The sequence below is a fragment of the Megalopta genalis genome, chromosome 13 (genome assembly GCF_051020955.1).
Source record: "Megalopta genalis isolate 19385.01 chromosome 13, iyMegGena1_principal, whole genome shotgun sequence".
Taxonomy (NCBI): Eukaryota; Metazoa; Arthropoda; class Insecta; order Hymenoptera; family Halictidae; genus Megalopta; species Megalopta genalis.
In genome coordinates this window covers 9,568,605-9,592,257 of record NC_135025.1, presented here as the reverse complement: position 1 = coordinate 9,592,257, position 23,653 = coordinate 9,568,605, and the positions used below count along the sequence as shown (strand labels likewise).

General features: G+C 39.1%; 1 protein-coding gene across 1 annotated transcript in view; it reads right to left on the bottom strand.

Moving 5' to 3' along the window:
* The window catches only part of LOC117224883 (protein amalgam), a 270,190-nt gene that overhangs the window by 57,710 nt on the left and 188,827 nt on the right, over positions 1–23,653 (bottom strand). The window contains exon 3 of the mRNA XM_033478083.2: positions 9,214–9,421. Coding sequence (XP_033333974.1) covers positions 9,214–9,421 — 208 coding nt within the window. The remainder of the gene's footprint in view (positions 1–9,213; positions 9,422–23,653) is intronic.

The following is a 23,653-nucleotide window of genomic DNA, read 5'->3' as shown; positions in this document are numbered from 1 at the left end:
TCCATCGGCCGGCTAATGGAATTTCGGGAATTTCATTCGAAAGTTAATCGTGCGTGTTTGTGCCGGGCTCTCGTTGCCCGTGTTTCTCTCGCGCAAGATATTTAATTAGCAGCAGAAACAGCGCGCTAACTTATTTATGCGGGCACGTCCGCGCGAAGGCAAGAACAACACACTCGTCCTCGGTTCGGTGCAAATATAATCTTGCCGCGTTCGCGAATTCACCCTGTGTCCAGGATCGGGCCGCTGCGAATCAAAGGATTTGCGACATTGGACGAGCGGCTTCGCTGTTCGGACATTTTTTTCGTCGCACGTTCTGCTTCGTTAACGCTAAATCCACCGTGTCGGTCAAAATGATCGGTTTTACATTTTTGCCCCTTTCTTTCCTTTTTTTTTTTGTTACGTTCAAATTGTTCGTATCTATCGTGTTCCAATATAACACGATTTTGTCGTTGAACGATACAACGATCATTACGATGGAATTGAAATATGTCGAAGAATGAACAGTTAATTACGCTTGTACGATGATGGTAGAATGTTACTTTGGACGATTAGGACCGCGGTTGAGGATCATGACTGCGGATTTTTGGTGTAAAACGAAAATTGGCTGCATCGATCGCTGGACACAGGAGGTACGGAAACATTTGTTTCTCTTCTTGTTAATCATTTTAAACCTTGACTATTGTCAGTGAGATCGCTGCCTAATTACGTATTCATCCGTGGTGATAATATTATGGATAGAGAAATTGCATGGTAAAAGGAACGTTTCGAATACGCTTGCTTTTATTGTTGACGCGCAAAGTAAGTACAATTAATATTGCTTTTTTATTTACAATTTATATGTCAATCATAACGCAATAAACATTAGCGGCCTCTGAGACCGCTAATAAGGGTTACGTAAGTTTTCATAGGTCTAGTAGTTTAGGGTTAACGAGTTGCAAATAATACAAGGAACGTTTCGAATACGCTTGCTTTTATTGCTGATGCGCAAAGTAAGTACAATTAATATTGCTTTTTTATTTACAATTTATATATCAATCATAATGCAATAAACATTAGCGGCCTCTGAGACCGCTAATAAGGGTTACGTAAGTTTTCATAGGTCTAGTAGTTTAGGGTTAACTAGTTGCAAATAATACAAGGAACGTTTCGAATACGCTTGCTTGTATTGTTGACGCGCAAAATAAGTACAATTAATATTGCTTTTTTATTTACAATTTATATGTCAATCATAACGCTATAAACATTAGCGGTCTCTGAGACCACTAACAACGGTTACGTAAGTTTTCATAGGTCTAGTAGTTTAGGGTTAACTAGTTGCAAATAATACAATAAGTTTAATAAAAAAATTGTTATTTTGCATAAAGATCCGCGGTCTAGTTACGACGAGCATACTCGTCAGAAACAGCTCACTGCTTCGGATAAAAAAAGAAGCAGATCAATCAGGAACGTTCCATACGAAAACATCCGCGCTGACCAGTGTCGCAACTACAATAACGTCTCCCTAATTGACGTTCAGATTGTGGACAAAGATGGACACTTTGGGAAGAGGAGATTCGATTATTCGAGCCTTGCAGCTCGTTTTTTTTATAGTCGTTGACAATTCGTAATTGTGAACACAAACCGCAAGCCTCGAACAATCGTGTCTCCTGTTCCCCAAATTGTCCATTTTCGTGGACAATCCGAGCGTCGATCAGAGAGACATTACCGTATAGTCTTTTACTTGCATAGCTCGGCGCGAAAGCCCCGGCTCTGAAAATCCATCAATTGTCGAGCGTAATAAACGACAGCTTCGCCGAATCGGGCGTCACGGTGACGTAGATGAAACCGGCGAAACGTAGATCAAACTGACGGCGAGCGATGGAGGAGGGGAACCGGAAACGGTTCTGCTCGGGAATCAGTGTAATCAAGGCTGACCCGCGAAGGCGTCCATCCGCCAAGATAGAGACACCTCGGCGCGAGGACTCGTAGTTATTCGCGGGCGGCCCGGATTTGTGGCCGCGGGATGCAAATATATGTAAAGTGTACACCGCGTACCAAAACCTTCGGAGGCGATTGTACTCTTGGCGGGCTATTAAACACCTTCCTGGCGACTCGTGCCCCTCGGCCTAATAACCGGCCGGCCGACGCCGCCGGCGAGGAGCCCATTTGCCAGTCGCTGAGCACGGCAGGAACGCGTGCTGTAAGCGTATGGTTTAACCTAGTCGTAACCCTTCGTTAAATTTCTTCTTTATCGGTCGGAACGATCGCTCGACGGCTCGTCGAGGCGTTCGAATCCAGAGAGTAACGGCGCCGCTTGAATTGATCCGCTCTTATCCGTGGCAAATCGATGGATCCGTGGAGGCTCTTTTTTTCTTCTCCGCAGGTTTTTACTCCCGAGGGAGAATGTGTCGCGCGTGTCGGTGACCGGTATAATTCGACGATTCGAGGGCCAGCCCCTTCACGCCGGCGGACCCAGTTTCCGGTCATTTCAGAGAACCAACACTGATGGATGGAACAGTAAGTGGATACGTACGGAGTTCTAGGTTTTTTTTAAATTTCATAAAATTGAAGCTTTTCCTTGTTTTTTCTTTCTTTTTTTAGCGAAAGTTTAACGTCGCGCGGACATCTGGGTCATTAGCGACGTGGTTTAATAAAGGGCCGTGGAAATTTAGTGGATGACATCGGTGTCGAATAAATATTCCAAGGCGTTCTTGACGTGCTTGTACGGCGTGAGTGACGTGTAAGGGTTAATTCCGCGCTTCCGCCTACGAAGATTGGTGGTTCCGTTTTCCTGAATAATGCTGCGGTTACAGTGAATGCGTATTCGTACGAACTAGCGTTCTGACGTACACGTCAGAACAATCAATCGTGTAGATTCTGACATGCACGTTTTCTGACAACAGAGAGGACCCGCGAATTCGTCAGAACGTTTAATGCATCGTGTGATAAACAATTGTCGACTTTTGTTTCGTGAAATGTGTCCGGATGTTGATGCATAAGTAAACTGCAGTGTAGCAGTAATGTAATTTCATTGTTTTAGTATTGATTTTGTCGTCGCATATACATATGTATATATATATATAGTTCACATGCGTCGGAACGAATTTGTCTTTCGAACGAGTTTGATCGCTCGCCTCAACGCGCACGCAAAAATTAATGTAACCGTGGACACAGATATATTAATAACGTTAATTTGTGAACGGCGGTATTTATGGGACTTAAAAACTCAAGGAATGAAAGAAATGAAGAAATGAAATGGGAGAAGATTGATCGAGGAATGGACACCAAAGTAGTTATATTTACGATAACGTAGATATTTCAAGCATTATTATTTACATTATACAATATACAGTCTAATAGTTGTCAGAAGTCCGAATTTAAGTAGTAAAATAATTTTTGTCAATTTGCATCGTGGAAGGACGGAAGCTATATATCAATAGTAGTTATATTTACGATAACGTAGATATTTCAAGCATTATTATTTACATTGTACAATATACAGTCTAATAGTTGTCAGAAGTCCGAATTTAAGTAGTAAAATAATTTTTGTCAATTTGCATCGTGGAAGGACGGAAGCTGCGTAGCAGTGTTCCTCTAAATACATAAGCATCATCTACATCCGGAAGAAAAACCCGGTCGTTGCCTCGGCCGTTCATTGGTCAGTGTCTTTCGTTAATAACTCACAAACCAAACCGTGGATTACATTTTCGCTAAGGGAAAAGTTACTTCAAATGACCTCAGGAATCACCCTCGTCCGCGTGTTAACCTAATTATGGGACATCGTATGCACGAAAATTTCTACGCAAGATTAGTACTTTTAATCTTAAACTTTAACCTTAAACTCAGATTCGAAGATTTAGTTTTTCGCTATTATATCTTGCCAATTTCATTGGGATCCGTAAAATGTAATAATATTGAGAAAGCATTCGATGTCAAGCCGTACGACTTTTCAATTTTAAAATATGATGCGATAGAATAGTTTAATTTTATTATCATTGTTTATCAAAACGATGATGATATTGTCATGAGAGAAGAATTGCATTAATTGAATATACTTGAAAGGGGGATATCGAGTTCTAATGAAGGAAACGATGTCCTAGAACGTTCAGATTAGAATCTCAAATTTTTGGGTCTCAACAATAATGCTAGTTTTCGAGTGTAAAGTCAGTTCGTAAACTAAACTGGTTCTGTGGCGGCTACCTCCAGACCTGCCAGCAGAGGGCTCCTCTTCCCGCTAGTAGCCGATCCGTTCCGATCCCTATATATACACCGAGACTTCGTCCTACCTATTGGATTATTTTCTCTCTTTTGAATACTCAGAAGTTTTTCCTTCTAGCATATAAGTTACAAAAACGAATCGACGCCGAGAGTCCCGCCAGAGTACCATTAGATAAACAATGATTTCATATGTATATAGAACAGAGTGCTCTTTGTCTTTAGGTGACGTTTTTGATTTCGTCTTTGTGAATAGTCTTCAGTCTCCTGGAGCAATCAGGAGAGTAAAGACGGTCCTTCCTCGTACATCAAATTAATAAACTAAAAGGGATAAGTTTAATTCACTGCGTTTTACTTTTATTTATCTACCCATTTCCAATACTACCCTTACGTCTAAGGCAAGGGCCCGCTAGGATAGCCTTACCGATGAGTCCTCTAGCGGGCCCCGGACGAAACGTCCCCCCACTCCTTTTCCACGACACACTCGAACCGCCGCCAAAGTTCTAAGTGACCCAGCACGATATACGTGTTTCCCATACGAAGGTTGAGAGCCCGAGCGACCAAGTTCCAGTTCCGGATCACTGTGCGCGTAGTTAGTGCCGGGTCACGGTTGACCCCTGCGTGCCATGATCAAGGAGGCAGTGGCCCAGGAAATTCGGGTAGACGGCGATACCGGCCGCGACGAACTGCCACGAAAATAGTGAGGGTGGCACACAAGTATCGGTGTCTTGGTGTGACAATCACGGGGTTCCAGCGACACTGCGCGGCATGCTTAGGCAACCGTAGTTGGCGAAGTTTGACAAGTTGGCGGTAACAGGAACGCTGGTACCAAGTGCCAAGAAAGTTCCGCGGAAGGATCAGTTGATGCATGGCCGCGGAAGAAGGATGCACTTCGCCGGGGGAGGATGAGCGTAAGTTAGGTGTACCATACACATGGAAAAGCGCTGAATCCGCGTGTTCTTAGCCGAGATTCCCGAGTGCCGGCTGAACATCACGGAATTTCTGCGGAAGGGACCGCCGCGGCGCACAAGCGCGCGTTACAGACCCACCGGCAATCCGGAACGCACGATTTCCTTGCAAATATTCACGCTAAACGGCCCGTTCGGTTCCGTCCCCTCCCGCCCCCGTCCCGCCCGGAATCCGCTGTTTCCTTAAATAATAATCAAGCGGTCGCCCTCCGCCCCATAATCGCATTCACTCCGAGACTTCAATCCGGGCGATCGTATCATCCCGAGCGGAATAGCACGGATTCCTTCATAATTATAGACCGATTGTTACGAAATGCCAAAGATATTCTTCTTGGGAAACGAAGCTCCTGTCCGGGGCTATCGACGTGGCTGCAGAATTATTAGCCTAGATTCAACGCTTTGTGACGATGCATCGATCGAGACAGATCTATGCATCTAGACCCCAATGTTGCAAACGTGTACTTTAATTGTTAACTTGACGCTTTGTCTAACGGCAGTTTGTTAATTGTACTTTTAAAGTCGAAGATCACGAGGTATGAATTTCTGAAAAAATTGTTCAGAAATTTTAACAGTTTCATTCATAGTTCATCGAATTGTTTAAATTGATGCAATGTAACAAGTTCTGTCGCAATTATTATCTAACAGAATATTGCCGAGCTTCTTTTGAACGTAATTTGGTCATCGAAAAGGTCTATTAATAGGCTTCCGGTAAATAAAGTGTTGACACTTGGACGAAATTTGTATATCGTTGCGAATAAGTACATCAAATTGTCCCAGTGTCAACAATTTCCGAGATATGAGTGATTTATTATATTAATTATATTTTAGACTTCCATAATATAATATAGCTTTTGTATCAATTGTGTAGGTTGGTTTTATCGCAAACGAATGCAATACAGGAATTATAATTTCTTCAAACTCGATTTCTTGTGTTGATTACAGGTCAAATGGCAACTGCATGTATATAAAATGAAATCTATTGAGAATTTTCCATAGTAGGGAAGCTGCAGGTCATATATGCGATAGAAAAATTGCATTTTTAAATAAATGGACTTGGAAGAATTTTAGCTATGCGATGAGAATAAAACAAAAGCATGCGCACAGTTTCGAGTGAATTAGTATTCATTTGTTTTCTTCATAGATAATTCAGCAATGCCCATCTTTTATTCGAGAGAAAAAAGGCTCCCTCGAGAGTTTGATGTTCAAACTAGTCCTCTAAAGCCCCAGCAGTCCTCTTTTTCAAAAAATCCGTAGAGATTTAACATTGGCCCCTCTGTAAGGCTTTTCTCGTGGCAGCCACTTTCGGCGATCTTCCTACTGCAATAGTTGCTGGAAGTATGCTGATTTCGCAGGACAAATGAATATTTAATAAGCGTTTCATGTCGAGACGACATGTTGTCCCTTTTGATCAGATTGAGATTGGTAGCTTCGTGTAAAGTACGCAAAGCATCGTATGCAAAGTCGTCGAAGCAGATTCGTGATTAAAAGAATAATGACCTTATTCTAACACGACGGTGAATAAGAGCCGGGCATTTAATCTTCTGTCATGCAAAAACTCTTGATAATATAAGTACTCTTGCGCGCACAATATGCAGGCTGACGCTAGATTCACTTGTTGCTGAATACTGATGGGCGTAGCCATACTTTTTGAACTGGTTCGAGAACAGAGGGAGGGTACTTAACAAGTTTAGCACTTTCAAGTAGTTTCTTATTCGATTTCTTAATGTTGCATTAAAAAGTGCCCGAAGAAAATGCATAGCATATCGAACAATCGCGTTCTCACCGACCACTATCGAGCACTGCTTCGCAAAATCTACTGTAACAATTGAATTGAAACCTCGAATAACGTTTCCTCGAGGTAAACAGCCAGAGTTGTGCTAATTCAATTAAATTGTAATTTAATTTCGCAATTTAATTACACCGTATGCCAGTTACATTGTAAATCAGTTACGTTCTAATTCAATTACATAAATCCATACCTTTCAGGTAATTTAATTGCTAATTATTCGTATCGGGAGTGTGATTCAAGTACAATGCAATTGGAATACAACGTAACTGAAATATAGTTCTTTAAATTACAGTCCAGAAATTTGAAGAAGTGGGATACGTTTTTATGTATTTTTTTTCGTATACTCATTTATTTCTTTCTCCCTTCTGCGTATTTTCTTCTCTTATTACCGATTAATTTATTACATTCTGATTCGTAATTTTAATTCAGTTACATCGTAACATTCGTAATCTTAATTCAATTACATCGTAATTCACAATTGATGTAATTTAATTACTTAGTATTTTGTATTTGTACACCAATTGCAATTACGAATTATATTCTAATCTAATTGATTGGAGATCTGAATTACGAATTACGATATGATTGAATTAATTTGTAATTATAATTCGTTGAGTAATTCAATTATAATTCTGCACAACTCTGGAAACGGCCGACGTACATTGGTCGGTTCGTCATAGAAAAAGCGGAAAAAAGTTAGTTTCAAAAAATATGCATAATTTATTCACTAGTAGTCAATTAAACGTGTGGCTTATTATTTACTATGATCTTTTTTACCACTTGTTCGTTTTCCGCCCATTTCCAAATCATCCTAAATTTATATCATCGTTTATAATTATCTTGTTCTTTGAAAATAAATAATTATTACAGGATTTAATGTACTTAGTATGTGCTTCAATTATGTCACAGGACACATTTTTATCTCTCACATTTTTCGCGGATGTTCAATTGGATTGGATAGAATTGAATAGAATTATAAATTGTATTTTGTAAAAGTACAATAAATAAAATGAAAAAGTATGGCTTAAATATACAGTTTTATAGTTGTCACATGTTTTTTTCCGCTTTTTATCAAAGTAATAATTACCGAAGAAATGGTAACAAATCGATACTTTATAAACGATGCCGTCGTAAAACACTTTAGAAAGGAATTCCATGTTATTACACGCCGATTCAGGGTTTCACTCTGCCATACTTGAACCAGGTCTTCTTAGTGGTCTTTTCGAAGTTGTCGAGCGGTACAAATAGAGTGCGAGAAGTTTAAAGGGAAGTCTGACTTCGGAGAACTCTGTTCAAGCTCTTTTCTTTATCTGGCAATCGTACCGATTCAAGTAAATACTACTTCAGCATTTAATAACTTGCGCCCTCTTTAATTATTGTATTATTATTTTATATACATAGCGGCGTTCCAAGGTACCCGCAAAATAATTCAATTGTAAGAACATGAAACGATTTAGCTCTCTCTCTCTTTTTCTCTCTGTTTCTCTCTTTACCAGCTCTTACTCAAATAATTTTCGTCAGAAATTTCATATCTAAACAGATATGAAAATACCCGAGAATTGTTTGCTCTGGAGTTTGCGAATTATTAATTCTAGGAACTGTCGTTTGTGCAAAATTACACAGCAAAATTGTTAGTTAATGCGAATTTAGGATAAATTCATAAGTATTACAAATAAAATTCTTCAGAATTAATTAACACGTTGAAAGCCGCATCGGTCAAATACGGATGATATTCTTTAAACTATATATTTAAACTATATATATTTCTTTTAGCTATGCTTTGGAATTCATCTTCATTGCGATACATTGAAACAAACTGAATGTTACAAGGATTTTTAGATTGGAAAAGGCTTAGACTCTTATTTCCTATTGTAAATTTTCACTTTCTGGTTTCGATTTCATCAATTAACACGTTCCGTGCCACGTGTACCATCGATGGTACACGCTTGCATGTTTACTTAGTGAACTGAACAAATTGTTTACAAGAAATTTAGAACCGAAGAATCAATTTCCACCGCAAGAATGGGCGTTGATAAGTTTTTGTTACGTTGTTATGTGTACGAGAATTAATAATTGCACGTAATACATCAAGTTTTAGTAAAATATCAAACTGTGAAGATTCGAGTAAAAAAAGCTCGGCACGGAACGTGTTAAATAATATTAATAACTGCGAATTTTTAGGGATGATATTCGATACTGAACGTGTTGAACAGGTTTCAAATTATTTCGGGATATGAAATGATGATATTTTAATGTTATTACCAACTACTTCAAGGAATCCTGTGTTACTGGACATCGGGTCGGTGTTGACTTGGCACATGTACCATCCCCTATCCGCAACTTTGGTGTCTTTGATGTGCAGGGACCAGGTGCGATGCCCGCTGTGCGTCACAGCGATTCGATGGTTCTTCGTGATAACGTGAGTAGCGATCGTCAGGATCGTCTGTGTGTCTACACGCAGCCACGCCACCTGGAAAATAATCATTTATTTTCAGACGAACTACATAGTTTGCACTCCCCTTACATATTCCTTTCTATTCGTGTCACTGATCAATGATAATTTGTAATATCATTTACACTGTGGTATAATATACTCACATCATTAAACTTCGGAGTTTGAAGAAAATTAACAAATCGTCTGTATTGATTGTAAAATACAGGAGCTGCGGATATATATATATATATATATATATATATATATATATATATATATATTTCTTTTCTCAGTGATTATAATATGGTGAAAAGAATAGAGCAGTAGTTTTTAATTTTATAAACGATTTCGCTGTTTTGCATATTATCTAGCCAGTTTTGTCATATCAGCATAAAATCCACAGTCTGATTATTCTGATAGAAAATGAGAGCTTGCGTAGATTTGGATTTTTGTAAAATATTAACAATCAATAAAAATGGAGTAAGCATTTTGTTGCGAGTACAAAGAAAGAAATGAAATTTTATGTTATTTCATTTCTATTTCTATTTCACAAAAATTTGTAAAAGCTGTTATATATTGCGGTACAATTTTATGGTTTTATTAAAATTTAAAGAACCGAATGGGTTGAATTAACAAGCATTTAATGCCGACCATATTTCCAAAATTCGATACCGCAAAAATGGTCTACGTTCAGCAGGACCAAACGTGTCTACTACAAAGCAAAATTGATCAAAGTTTCTAACAGTCCTGGTCGCTACAATAGTTGATCGAACCACTAGAATTTCGAAAGTACGTTGCAGTTAATGAAGCTGAAAACTCGTCAACCGAAGCTAACGAAAAATATTGGAAACTATTGAAACAATTCCCTGCTCTAATTCGATACTAAATAAGCCAATTAATTCAATTCTAAGTAATGAAGTTTAAAGGAAAAGGCATTTAAAGTTTTATTTTCCCAATAATAATCTGGTTCCCAATAATGCTTTTGCCTTATATATTTAAAGATATGCCAGTATTGCATTATCCAGATGGCACTATGTATTTTTCGTATGAAATAGTAGAATATCTCCAAATCACGACTTTTAAAAGTGTCTCAGTATTGAATTAGAACAGCGAATTTGTCAGAGGTTCAGTGGTGGCAATGTTATGATGGACAGACAAATTTGTTCAAGGTTATGTCTTTTGAGATTTCATTGTCATCGAAGTTTTATTAAATATGATGATGAATAAAATGATATATTTTGAGATTTCAATGTCATCGAAGTTTTATTAACCCGAGAAAGATAACCTACGTCGCAGAGGCGCCTGCGAAGACTGTTGATTTTTGTTAATTTTTCATAGAGGTCTAGTGATTTAAGTTTAAAATTACTTAAAATATAAAAAAATATAATATAAATGCATTTTATTTTTACAATAATGCCAAACCTTTAAAATGACTAGATTAACTTAAATAAATATCCATTGTTAGTATAAAATTGACGCCTTAGAAAAGCATGCGCCTCTGAAGCGTATGGTTATCTTTTACGTACGTTGTCATATGGTTATCTTTCTAGGGTTAAATATGATGATGCATAAAATGATATATTTTTATAATCACTGTATGATGCAGTGGTCACGACGAAAAATTCATAAAGCTACGACAATTGGTGTAAATACGGAAATAATAATGGCAGAATAAATAGTGAAGGAAAATTTGTCTCATCGAGTGTTCAAAATGATGTCCATTAACTTCAATGCATTTATGTAACCGATTAATGGACGATTCTCTGGCCTTCGTTATAACCGGATCAAATGATATTAGCAAATACGTTTCCAATGTGATCTCTCATATTTTCCGATATTGTAGAAATGTTGTTACAAAAACTTTACGTCCTCCTCCTACCGGACGACGGGATTTTTTCGGACCCAGAGCTCAAGGCCTGCTTTGACCGTTTAACATCTGATCTCGTCCGCCGTTTGTTTATGTTAGAGTGCTAACGAATCTTTTATGCTCTTGTATTGTTCAATTATATGGTTAATACGACTCTTCTTAGAAATGAAAAAAAGTATGGTAAGGTAATAGTAGTAATAATAATAATGATGATGATGATGATGATGATGATGATAAAATTTTAGTTCAAAATGTTTGTATATCATGGATCCATTTGAACTCAATCCTGGGGCTTCCCATGAAAACTAAACCGCCGATACTACAATTAATAATTAATGCTGTATTTGTAATATACATCATATTATCCTCAACTACAATAATGCAAATACGGTAATTATAGTAAAGCTAATAATTATAATATGAATATCAAAACTGAGACATTAGGAACGAACAAAAATAAGAAAAAACCATCAAAATTGTATACACTAAAACTATACCAGTAAAAGAATTACGAATTAATGATATGAAAGGAAATTATTATCTTAAGGATTAATATGTTATTATTTATTATTATTTTATTGTTAATTATCATTTTATTATTACTATTATATTGTTACGAATTACTACACTTCTCCCGCGTCGCGGCATTTTATTTACAATAGAGAACACGAACTATAATACAACTAAATTAAATTATGTTAGAGATCTTTGAATTAGATGGTGTTGATCGCTCGACGGTCCGATCCCGACTCTTCGATTGTCCGTTGATAAAACACCTCCGTGGCAACCCCTCTCTTCTATTTTTCTTTAAGGAGTTGCTCACAACAGGGCAGTTTCACATTACAGCGACTTGATTTGGACAAGTCGCCGTAACAATATTAAGGAAATTAAATTATTATCTAATGCGAAGCAAATGAAATCTAAAAGCATACGGGATCATCCAAATTATAAAATCCAATGTGCCCTTTCCTAAATGTATATATGTCGGAAAAACAAATAAATCTCTGAAAGATTCGAGCGCGCTTCGAATAAAAATAAAAAGTCTCCATTCACGAAAGCATTGGACGCTTCGATGAAATTTCATCGGTTTCTTTTTTCGGTCGCATTCAATCAACCGCATTGAACTGTTAGGAACAACAAGCGCAATATTGTCAACCCCGGCGCGGCATGAAATTGCATTGATTAATTCCAAATTCACCAATTACCACGGGATCATCGAATCTATTAACCTTATTTTAATGGCGCGTTTCAACGGCAGAACGATGATTGTGTGCGCAACTTTCACAGAGCGCCGATGAAACCGGACGGAATCGCATCGCGAATTTACTGAAAATTTACAACGGCGAATTCGATATACGAGTCCGGAGGCGAAACGAATGATCGTGTCCGACAAATCCGTGCCGAACTTTCTGTTCGAATATACGTGGAAATGCATCGGGGATGCAACACGGCGGCGTTTCATAACCGTTCGTCTCGAAAATGATCGCGACTCTGCGCGCCGGGCGAACGAAGACGGCGAAAAAAAAAGAAAGAAAGAAAGAAAGAAAGAAAGAGGTCTCTTAACCGACACGAAGACCCTGAAAACCGTTCCCAGCAGCCGGCAACTGCCTACTCGCAAGGAACTACCAATGCGGTTTCAATGGGCCGCGACTGGATCAAAAGGAATAACAATTTACCCGACCCAGATAGCTCAGACCGCGCACGAAACGCGACTATTACAAAATGCAACGCGACCAGCACCCCTCCCGTCCCCTCCTCCCGCGTTTTATTCAATCCTCACCACTTTCGATTACAACCCGCGATATTACTTTGAATACTGTCCCCGCAACCAGGCACGCATTGTCCTTCTCCATCGCGGCCAAGACATTCCGTTAAAAGTGTGCCCGGCTGGCGCGCCTCCGAAAAGCGTTTCCACCGAAACAAATCCCGCACACGGCCGCCGCATTTGCAAACGTCCGTTATGCGAGCCTTCGGGCTTTCTACCCTGTCCTCCTTTCTTTCAGTCATTCCTCCTGGAACATCTCCTTTCCCGGGCCTCAACCCTTCCCCTGGCCCGCCCCGCGACGTCGCCGCGCTGTCTCTCAATGACTCATTGTCCAAGTGCAGGCGACAATGTGCTCTCGGTTACCAACTGTGCCCGTTTACAGCGGGAGAGAAAAACAACGCGCGGCCGCGAGGAACACGAAAAAGAAGAAGCTTCGTAATTAAAAGCCGTAATACACTCGTCGCCGTTTTAAACACCGCGCTCCTCTTCCTCTGTATTCCCAACCCTTTCCGTTTCCACCGGGGTACCAACCCCGCGCGTTTCCCGCCCGATTTCCCGCCCGCGCGACCATCCACTTCATCCGGCCGTGTTTGTTCGGTCTATAGATGGTGCACGGGACACGCGTGTATTTGTGTACAGGCCGGCGAAAAAGTAACGGGCGACCGTTAAGGGTTAAATTGTTTCTGGAAATATTTTGCCGCGAGACTCGAGTGGGATTCGTTCCAACAACTTTTCATCCCGGTGCATCGAACCCGGGTTGAATGTTCGCAACATCGTGGTTCGTATAAAAGTGCAGAAATTAATTTGCAATTACGCGTTGTTTTTTAACGTCGTAATAAGCGGCACGATGTCCGGGGGTGGCCGACAACTCCGGTTTTGCTAAACTCCGTAACCGATGTACGTTGCATTTAATTAATTATTTCACCAATGAAGATGGATAACGAAAGAAAGGACGGCCGCGATTGCGTTCATTTCTGCTTTGTGCGTGCAGAATCATTGGAATTAATGCCGTGTTTTTGGGTTCGAATTATTATTCACCAAACGTATAGTCTGAAACGAGATAATTAGGGCGCATTGAAAACGGAGGTTTCGCTCTGTAAAATAAGCTCAGATACATCCGTGTTGCAATCTTTTTTCATGAAGTTATGGTGCTTCGAACTTTGACGGATTTTCACGCGAATTCTAACGTTGATGGTACGCTTCTAATTTAAAAGCTGATTAAACGGTAACAATAGATCGTAAAACAATTTTCATAGGCTTAGGGTTAATTTTTATAATATTATAAAAGGAAGATTTTATTCGTTCAATCCACATTGATTTCATTTGCGAAAGGTATACAATAAGTTCTCCTTAATTCGCGCTCGGATTAGAACAATTTGGGAAGAAGAGATACGTTTTTATAGTTCTTGATAATCGGTAACTATAAAAACGAGCCGCAAGGCTCGAATAATCGCATCTTCTCTTCCAAAATTGTCCTTTTTCGTGTACAATCTGAGCGTCAATTAGTTCTGCTAATTATCAATTAGGCTAATATCGTTTTCGGTTCCGGTTCTTCAGAACGGTTATTATATTGGTACTATAACTGTTATTTTTCGGTTCTGAGTTTCGGTTATGGGTTTCGGTTCTAATTCTATTTAACAAATAATATTGTATTTTCTCCGGAGATTAATGGATTCTGAAATTCTTTGTATTACTGACAAGCTGCGACTCTAAATATGAGTCAACGAATACGCCCCATAAAGTATTCGCATAACTTCGAAACGCCAACCACCATCTGGGGTTTGTCCATCGACAAGAACTGCAGCCATAAGAAGCTACGCGAACCTATGACTCCATCGTGAATTGACCGACAGCAAAATAGCTTTAGGCTATTTGCCTTTGGATCCTTTCAAAACTAAGCTGACGCTAACGTGTACATTTTGTCTATCACACAGAAATTGAAACAACTGAAGAGTGACGAGTTTCGTTTGTCAAGAACAGCATGGATTCGTTTCGAAAAATAGTACGTACAATATGAAATAATTTCCAACACTGTGTGATCCGTCTTTTCTTACTTACTTACGAACTATCCTAACACAAAGTATCATTCTCAACCAGCGAAAAACATCACAGAAGTTGTAAATATAGGTACAATACAAAGATGTAGATTCAGAAAACTATTGAACAAGTATCGTATTCATGCGACAAATACATAAAAGATAGCGCAAAAGAGAACAGATGAACGATCATTAGTTCCGATAACTGAGATTTTACTGAGCCGAGAAATAATTAATTTGCTATATTATAAGTAGATTACGGACCTTTGTGCAAAATAAAAATGATGTGCATCAATTGCAAGACGTAAGAACCAAGTGCAATCTTGTTTCTTTCTTAAATAATTTTAATAAGTTGTAATTGACTTATCCATATTTTTAGCTTCTTTCAATATAAACAAATTTTTCCTCGGCAAGTATAATCGCAAATGCTTCCCTCAATAGATATTTACTTCTATAGTTATCGAGAGTTAGTAACAGATAGCTAAAGATTGACAATTACTATTTGTTGTTTGCACTGCAAATTAAGCAGCAATTATTCGTTCTGGCCATTTCATCTGTTATTCATAGATGTAATATATATCTATAACATGTAAAATAATTACAACTATTTTTATAATTATTTTTAAAATAAATACAACAATTTTTTGTAATTTACGGGATGAACCTAACATAACCTTGACATAACCTTGACATAACCTAAATTAGTGACCTCAATTACTAAGTCCTAATTACTAAGTCCTACAATTATGGTAGTAAACATCTCTTGAACAGAGCATTTGCAAGTATACTTCCAGAGAACAAATTTGTTCGTTTTAGGGTCCTAAATTTGTACCTGAAATTTGACGTTTTCACTCAAGAACACCCTATACATACCAACCGGAACGGATCAGGTAATTGCGGGAAACGTATCCATCTGCTGGCGAGGACCGGAGGTAGCCGCCACAGAATCAACAGAACACGATAAATGGCGATACAGAAAAGAACACGTAAACATCACAACTGAACTCGAATCTATGACACGTGTGTTTAATTTCAAATATGCTGTATCAATCGTTACATCAAACAGAGTCTAATTTTGGACGGTGAGATTCGGCCTCATTTCGGCTGCCATGCCAGTATAATTATTGATATTTGATCTAATTTCTGACGTTCCCAGTTGTAATCTTCACGCAAAAACAAACATTTTTTAACTTACTTGCGTGGAACCAAGATTAAATAAAAGTGTGTTTCTTCACTTAAAGATATTAACAAATTGAGAAGAAGGTAGCAATATCATAATATTTTCGTTTTCATAATTATTCATAGTATTTTACTTGGCCACTTTCAATGCATAAAATTCGCAGCCTAGTTATAATTATACATTACATTACACATTACGTAATTATACATTATAATTATATATTACACATTATACATTCGAGTTAATATGGGCACGCTAATTTCGAAGGAAAAGAAAATTTACGTTTGTTTCTGTAAATTTTCTTTTCCTTCGAAATTAGCGTGCCCATATTAACTCGAATGTTTATAACATAGCAATGATATTTTGCTTTTTCAAGTCGAAATAAAATTGTGTTCTCTTGCACGTTAATATTTAAACATTCGAGTTAATATGGACACGCTAATTTCGAAGGAAAAGAAAATTTACAGAAACAAACGTAAATTTTCTTTTCCTTCGAAATTAGCGTGCCCATATTAACTCGAATATTTAAATACTAACATGAAAGAGAACATAATTTTATTTCGACTTGAAAAAACAAAATAACATTGCTATGTTATTTGTGCTATAATGTGCCATCGCTAGAAATCTCCATCGTGAGTCGGACTCCTCGAAATGCAACAAGAGGTTAATGTTGCAGTTCACCGTGTATATGCACAATTTTTCAGGTGCCTGCACTTTATTGCACCTGCACTACAGTCGCGTAACGTTCGCCACGCTAGGATACGCGAGTCACCGTTGCAACAGTTGCTCGTTGAACAAACATCTTTTATTTACCAAACAATATTATGCCAACGGTTGATATTGTTGCAAAGGAGCGACGCGGCACACCCACGATCCAGCGAAATTCGGCGAACAAGTTTACAATAACCGAGGAAGCAGGAACGATGACAAACTGTTCATTCGTAGCCGTCGCTAAATATCGACCACTTTGTGCGAGACAACTTGACGTTTTGAAGAACCGCGCGCATAACACGAGCGCCCATTACTTTCTCAACACCCTGTACGAACCGCCGCGACGTGTCCCGGACACACCTTCACGCCTAGCAACTCTCTCTCTGTAAGTGCAGGAAAGGGATGTCTTCGAAAGTTTCGAAAGCGAGGTCCTACGGTACAGCTTAGGGGAGAAAGACGCGAAGTGAATGCGCTCCTCAGAGAAGACGCTACCAAAGGTGCAGTCCGCCAGGAAGGAGGCGCGAGACCCGGGAAAGGAGGAACAGGATATGGATGGGGAAAGCAAGGACATGCAGATTGTCTGCGTGAAATGAGAATGCAGATCTCTCGAGCATGATAAAGGATACGCGAGCGATATGTATTTCATCCATCTACATGCGGGACATTTTTATACGGGCCGAGACGCGCCCGGTTGATTCGTCTGCCGCGCAGGGGAAGTCTGGCTGTTTTCATCCCTTGCCGTACCATTTTCTTCGTAGTCGCAATGATTAGAATCGTTTTTCGATCGTAACAATTTTGAAGAAGAGAAAAGACAATTTATATTTATTGTGTGCCTGCATTTACAGCAAATATTTTCACCAATTGTCCGTCAACTAATAAACAAAAATGGACGAATTTTGTTTATTAGCTGGAAGAGGAAGAGGAGCATAGTTGTTGACAATGGGCAATTATTACAAACGAGCCGCAAGGCTCGAATAATCGTATCACTTTTTCCCCAAATTGTCCATTTTTGTTTCCAAGCTTAGAGACAATTAGGGACAATTTACTATACGCCGATTTGTATGCTTCAAATGCTGTGGTCCAGATACTTCAGCAATTTTTAGATGATTTGTGAAATATGTATAACACGGAAAATGTGGTTTCTTTATTTAAACTTTGACGAGATTAAGTTCAATAAAAAGCACGCCGCGAAGAGAATCGGTACAGAAAATTCTCTGCAATTGTCTCTCAGCTTTTAAACAAAGTTGGACAATTTTGGGGACACAATTGGGGAGAATTCACTGTAGTTAAAAGCTTAAATATCGACGACAAGAGAACGGAATTTTATTTCGACTTAAAAGAACGGAACAATATCCATGCTTAACAAGTTCTTCTTCTTCATCAAATTATGGCAACGAGTTAATGAGAACTAGGTTTACGATCTCAAACGTGAAGCAACAAACGACGTCTTAAAATATTTGGCATAGTATCGCGCCTCGTTAAGGGGTTTAGGGAGAACTGATCCCATAGCCGAGTACGATGGAAAAGAATATATCCGTGTATGTCATAGGAATTACTTTTTCTATTTGTTATAGGAATTATTATTTGTATTCGTACCAAACATGATTTTATCATTAATCTTTGAGGAATTACAGCCAGCCTGGGAAAGCATTCGTTTATGTAATCGACTTTATGGAAGGAATTGAAGGAAAATGAGAGTGTATTTTTTGTTGTTGAAAGCACAGCAATGATCCTTTATCAATTTTTCACATTTATGGCGTATGTAGATTTTTCATATACAGAGGGTATTCCACAATTATTTTAACATACACGTAAATGCAGAAAAATCCGCAGTCTAGTAATAAGTAGACTAGTCAGTATTCTAGTGATAAGTAGAATAACAATAATAATATAATAATAAGTAGTTCTACATTTGTTGCAAGAATACATAGGAATCTTTTTCTTTGTTTAATAATTACAGTAGGTTGAAAGCAAGGTAACGATAATCATTCATTTACCTCTTTCGTTTCATTAAAAATGCATCCACTAATTCTTTTCGTAGATTCATAAAATCTGCAAATTGTTGCAATAAGAAATGAGACAATGTTTAGGTGGGGCGAGTAAGTGCCGTGACTCGTACAAAATCGTGCGAGAAAAGAAAGCTTTTGGCGTGCGCGATGCAGTATGGAAACACAAAAGGGAGAGAAAAATGTCTAAGTGTACTTCGAGTTCTAACTTTCTGAGTTATCGATGCACATTTGGCTGTCGCGACTAAAGGATCGACCGCAAGCATCCGAATCGCGAGCTGTGCCATAACGGTAACCCAGAAGTCTAGTTTGAACAATCGTTTCACAGAAAATTTCCCTTATGTTCCCATCGGATCATTGACACGGAATTTCAATAAATCTGTAGAAACAATTGAGGAAAATCGAGCATGGTTAATTTATATTTGTTGAGCACTCGAAACGTGCTATCTTCAAGTCAACTTAAGGCTAACCTTATCGAGCCGATAAAAATGAGCAGTTTAATATTTTTTTATTTTAAAGTGTTATCAAAATTCTAAAGACTGTTTCATAGGAAATTATATTAAATCAACATCTTAATCCAAGTGTATATATTATGATAAAAATGTTGAAAATTCGTAATATATTTAACACTAAACCTACCATGGCGGTCAAAATGGCCGGTTCCACATTTTTTATTTAAACATTTTTGGTATTCTAGAGCCATTTTCGTAGGAAATGATCGAATAAATTTCTTAATTCGAGCATACATTATTATAAACATGGTAACATGTCTAAATAAATTCAGTCTTGTAATTCTTATAAAACAACACAAGTCAGTCGCATTTAGCGTTCAATAGGTTTAGTGTTAAAAATGGGTAATATTTCGATTGTATATCATAATTAACATTTTACTTTATCGCAACTTTTTCATAACGAAAAATCGTAGACCAGTTATTAAAAGCGCATTAAAATGGAAGACTTTATTCTTCCAAACAACGGCGACTTCATTTGCGAGGAAAATGCTGCAAATACATCGTAAGAATGTGAAGATAAAAAATTGTTAACTTCTTAGCTGTGGACAACGTGTATACACGTCACAAGGAAATCTCCCACGATTTAGATCGAAATGCTTCTGAAACATATTCATAAATTTCGCACATTTTAGAATAATTCTGAGAACAACGTGCCGAAAGAAATTGCACCAAGTGTGATCGATAAAACCGCGTACAAGATAAATCATCAAACTAGATCGACGCAGCTAAGTGGTTAAAAAACGACCATTTTTATTCGGCGCGCGTATTTCAACGATATTTCGTTGTTTTCACGACCAATGGGAAAATGTGATCTTCTCCATCAAAGGTATTCCGCGACTCAATATTTGAAACGACCACGAACGATTCGACGAAAACAAAAATACGGTCAATATCTTCCAGGCACGCGAATGAAATCCCAAACTCGCTACATTTAGGCGCACGGCCGCACAAAAGGACCCTTTTAATCAATTTCAGCATCGTCCGGCGTTACACTCTTTGCGAAAAGCGCGCTTCCAGCGGATTCGCGCGCGCGCGCGCGCCAAGAGCCGCGATCCCGACGTATTGTTCGCGCAAACCCAATATCCAGAACCGTTAGAATATTCGTAGACGGTGCCGCGTTAGGTATTCATACACATAATACCTGCCTCGTGTTTATTCACACGCGGCCATAAGATAGACAGCCGCCTCTCTCTCCTTTCTCCTTTTCCCTCGGAAGGTACACACGCCGGTACGTAGCCGCCGTCGGAGCAATTATTCAGTCAGTCCATACATACCGACGCACACCGAAGCCAGCCCGGAATAGACTTCGGTTTGCAAATGATTCGTTCCGCGGTGACGATATAATTGCTCGTCACTGTAATCTCGCGGCGCAGCGGGCGCGTTCGCGGTTGGAAGCCCGTACAAATAAACAATGGTTGAAATCTCTCTGTGTTTTTGAATTTCCTCCCCCGTCGCCCTGCCGGGGAGCGCGTTCCGCCAGCTTTCCTTGTCCCTGTCCCCTTAGATTTCTCTCGATCCTTTTTCCCCGGTTGCATCCTAAGGAACTGGAAGGCCTGGGAGAAACTCGGTGACGTCCCTTTATTTTCGTTTACGTCAGTGGCGGACGCCGCGTTGGCCATACAGGGTGTACCGAAGAAACGTGGCACAAAGCGAGACGAGTCCTTGCGCGAATGTAAGTCGGGAGACCGGGATCGATACTTCTACGGCAGACTTCATTTTCGAGACAATCGACTTCGAAGTTCTATTGGTTACACGCGCGCGGGTGAAAGATGACGAGGGTCATCTTTATTTCTGATGAGTCACATAACACGGTATGAATTGCCTGCTGCGCTTATTAGTTTCGATAATATGACTTGTTCGTTCACTGGAATTTGCTGCAACTGTTTTTCGCTAAGGTTTTAGATGGACGTGGTATGAGTATGTGTTTCCAGTCTTCGCTTTTTTAAACGCTCAAATGATGCTGAATTATTGAGATCTTAACGCGATTGATAGAGCAATGAAGAGATCGAAAGTATTTAGGGACGTTGTTACACTGTTTTCAATTTATTCGAACTGTTGAAAGAAGAAGTACATCTTTAGTTAATCCCTGTTCTGCAAAATTGACGCAATGTTTCTTTCGCATAAAAATCCGCAGTGTAATAATAATATAAGCTTGACTAACGAAGTTTCTATTTCCTACAACACGAATTCGCGTACCGTGCCAAAAATGTTGCGAGCATCGTTTCCATGTACAGTAAATTCTCCCTAGAATGCCAAATTTCGGGTTGCTGTGAATTTCCTTGTGCTAAGTCTATTAACCATAAAATTGAGATAAATAAGGATTTTGTAGCTAATTAGCTGCAAAAGATGAACAATGCCAGTAATAATTCAAAACACCATTTTTATTATAACATGGTCATGCAAATTAACTAATCAGAGGGGGGAGAAAATAAAAATGTGAACGTCCTTTTAGGAGAAACAATTCTCTCCAATTAATTTTGTTCAATCATTCCGTGGTGAATATAAATGGTGCTATCTATCGTTCATTTACGAAGAAATCGTCTGTATTGATTCATCGACAGAAAGATTCCACTCGTCCAATTAACTATTAGCACCTGGTCAAAGTCTGACTTAACATAGGGCAGCAAGGAACAGTTATTTATCTGAAATGAATTTTCAATGCCGTTGTTCTCGAAAACACGAAGCCTTCCGTAAACCATTTCCATTCTATTGGGTTGGCTACTAAGTAATTAATAACTAAGTAATTGCCGATTTGTTCAATGAAATAAAAAATTTTTTTTACTTGGAATCAATTTTAATCTGTAATGTATTTTCCATTTTGTTCGATGACCTTTTGCCATCTCTCTGACAACTCGAAAATTCCACGCTCGTAGAAAGTCTGATCCTTTTCGGCCAAAAACTGAGTTAAGCGAGATTTTACAGCGTCATCATCATAAAAAGTTTCACCACGAAGGGAGTTGTCCAGGAATCGAAATAAGTGGTAATCCGATGACGCGAAATCAGGGCTATATGGTGGGTGTAACATCAATTCCCAAGCAATATCCATCAATTTTTGCCGAGTGGACAAAGACGTGTGCGGCCTAGCATTGTCCTGCTGGAAAATGACACCTTTACGATCGACCAATTCTGGTCGCTTTTCCTTGACCGCTGCATTCAATTTGTCCAGTTGCTAACATTCACGGATAATAAAAAATAACATAATAATAATAATAATAATAATTTTATAATATAACATTTACGGATATCATAAAAATGGGAGTGAGAGACATCTATAACTGAAATCGGCAATTACTTAGTTGCCAACCCAACACGTTTACAACCCATTTACCCAGAAGAAGGGATCATCCCTATTGTACCACGATTTCTCGTACGCCCTGTACACGGTCGTCGTTCTCTCCCTTTCTGTTCTGGTCCGCGCATCGTTCTTTAGCCTGTCTTATTTTCCTCTTCTTTAATTTCACAGGATACCACGAGCCTTCCACGGACTTCGGGCACTTCGTGAAAACTAACCCGGGAAAGTTGCCGCGCCGAAGAATAGTTTGCGGTGGCCTCGGGACGATCCCTCATCCCCCACCGCGTTCGATTCTATCTGCTATCTTTCCTGGCTCGCGTGCGGTGTAATCGAGCGCGCCGATAATCAACGAAAGAACGAATATTGCCGCGGAGTTCACGGCAATCGGGAATGATCGAGCAGCTGTCGGTGTTCCTGCACGCGGAAATTTTCGTACTCGGCGGGCTGCACAACGGCCACCACAAATATTTATACTTATTCGGGGTGAGAAGCGGTCGATGCGCGGAATTTCGGGCTGCCTAACCTCGGTGAAATTATAAGCATAACACAGGTAATTTAGTGTAAACCCGGACTACAAGTTCGCCGGACCACGCCGGTAATTTATGGAAATCGAAATTAACGTATCTATTATAATCAGGCCCGCCTATGGGGGTTTCATTAATTACTAATTGGCCGGCGACCGTCTCCTCATTCGAGATAGACGCATCTATCCTGTTTAACGGAAAATTAGTCCTGTTATAGTATTTAATACAGAATTGCTTTAAGCGATCCATCATAATGTATGCGCATTCAGCGACGCATTTGACAGGCGTTTGGTCGCTGTGCTTTGTTTGGGGCGATACGGTTTTATCGAGTGGGGGCATGACTTCGGTTCAGTGTGTCAATTTGGACACGTTCAT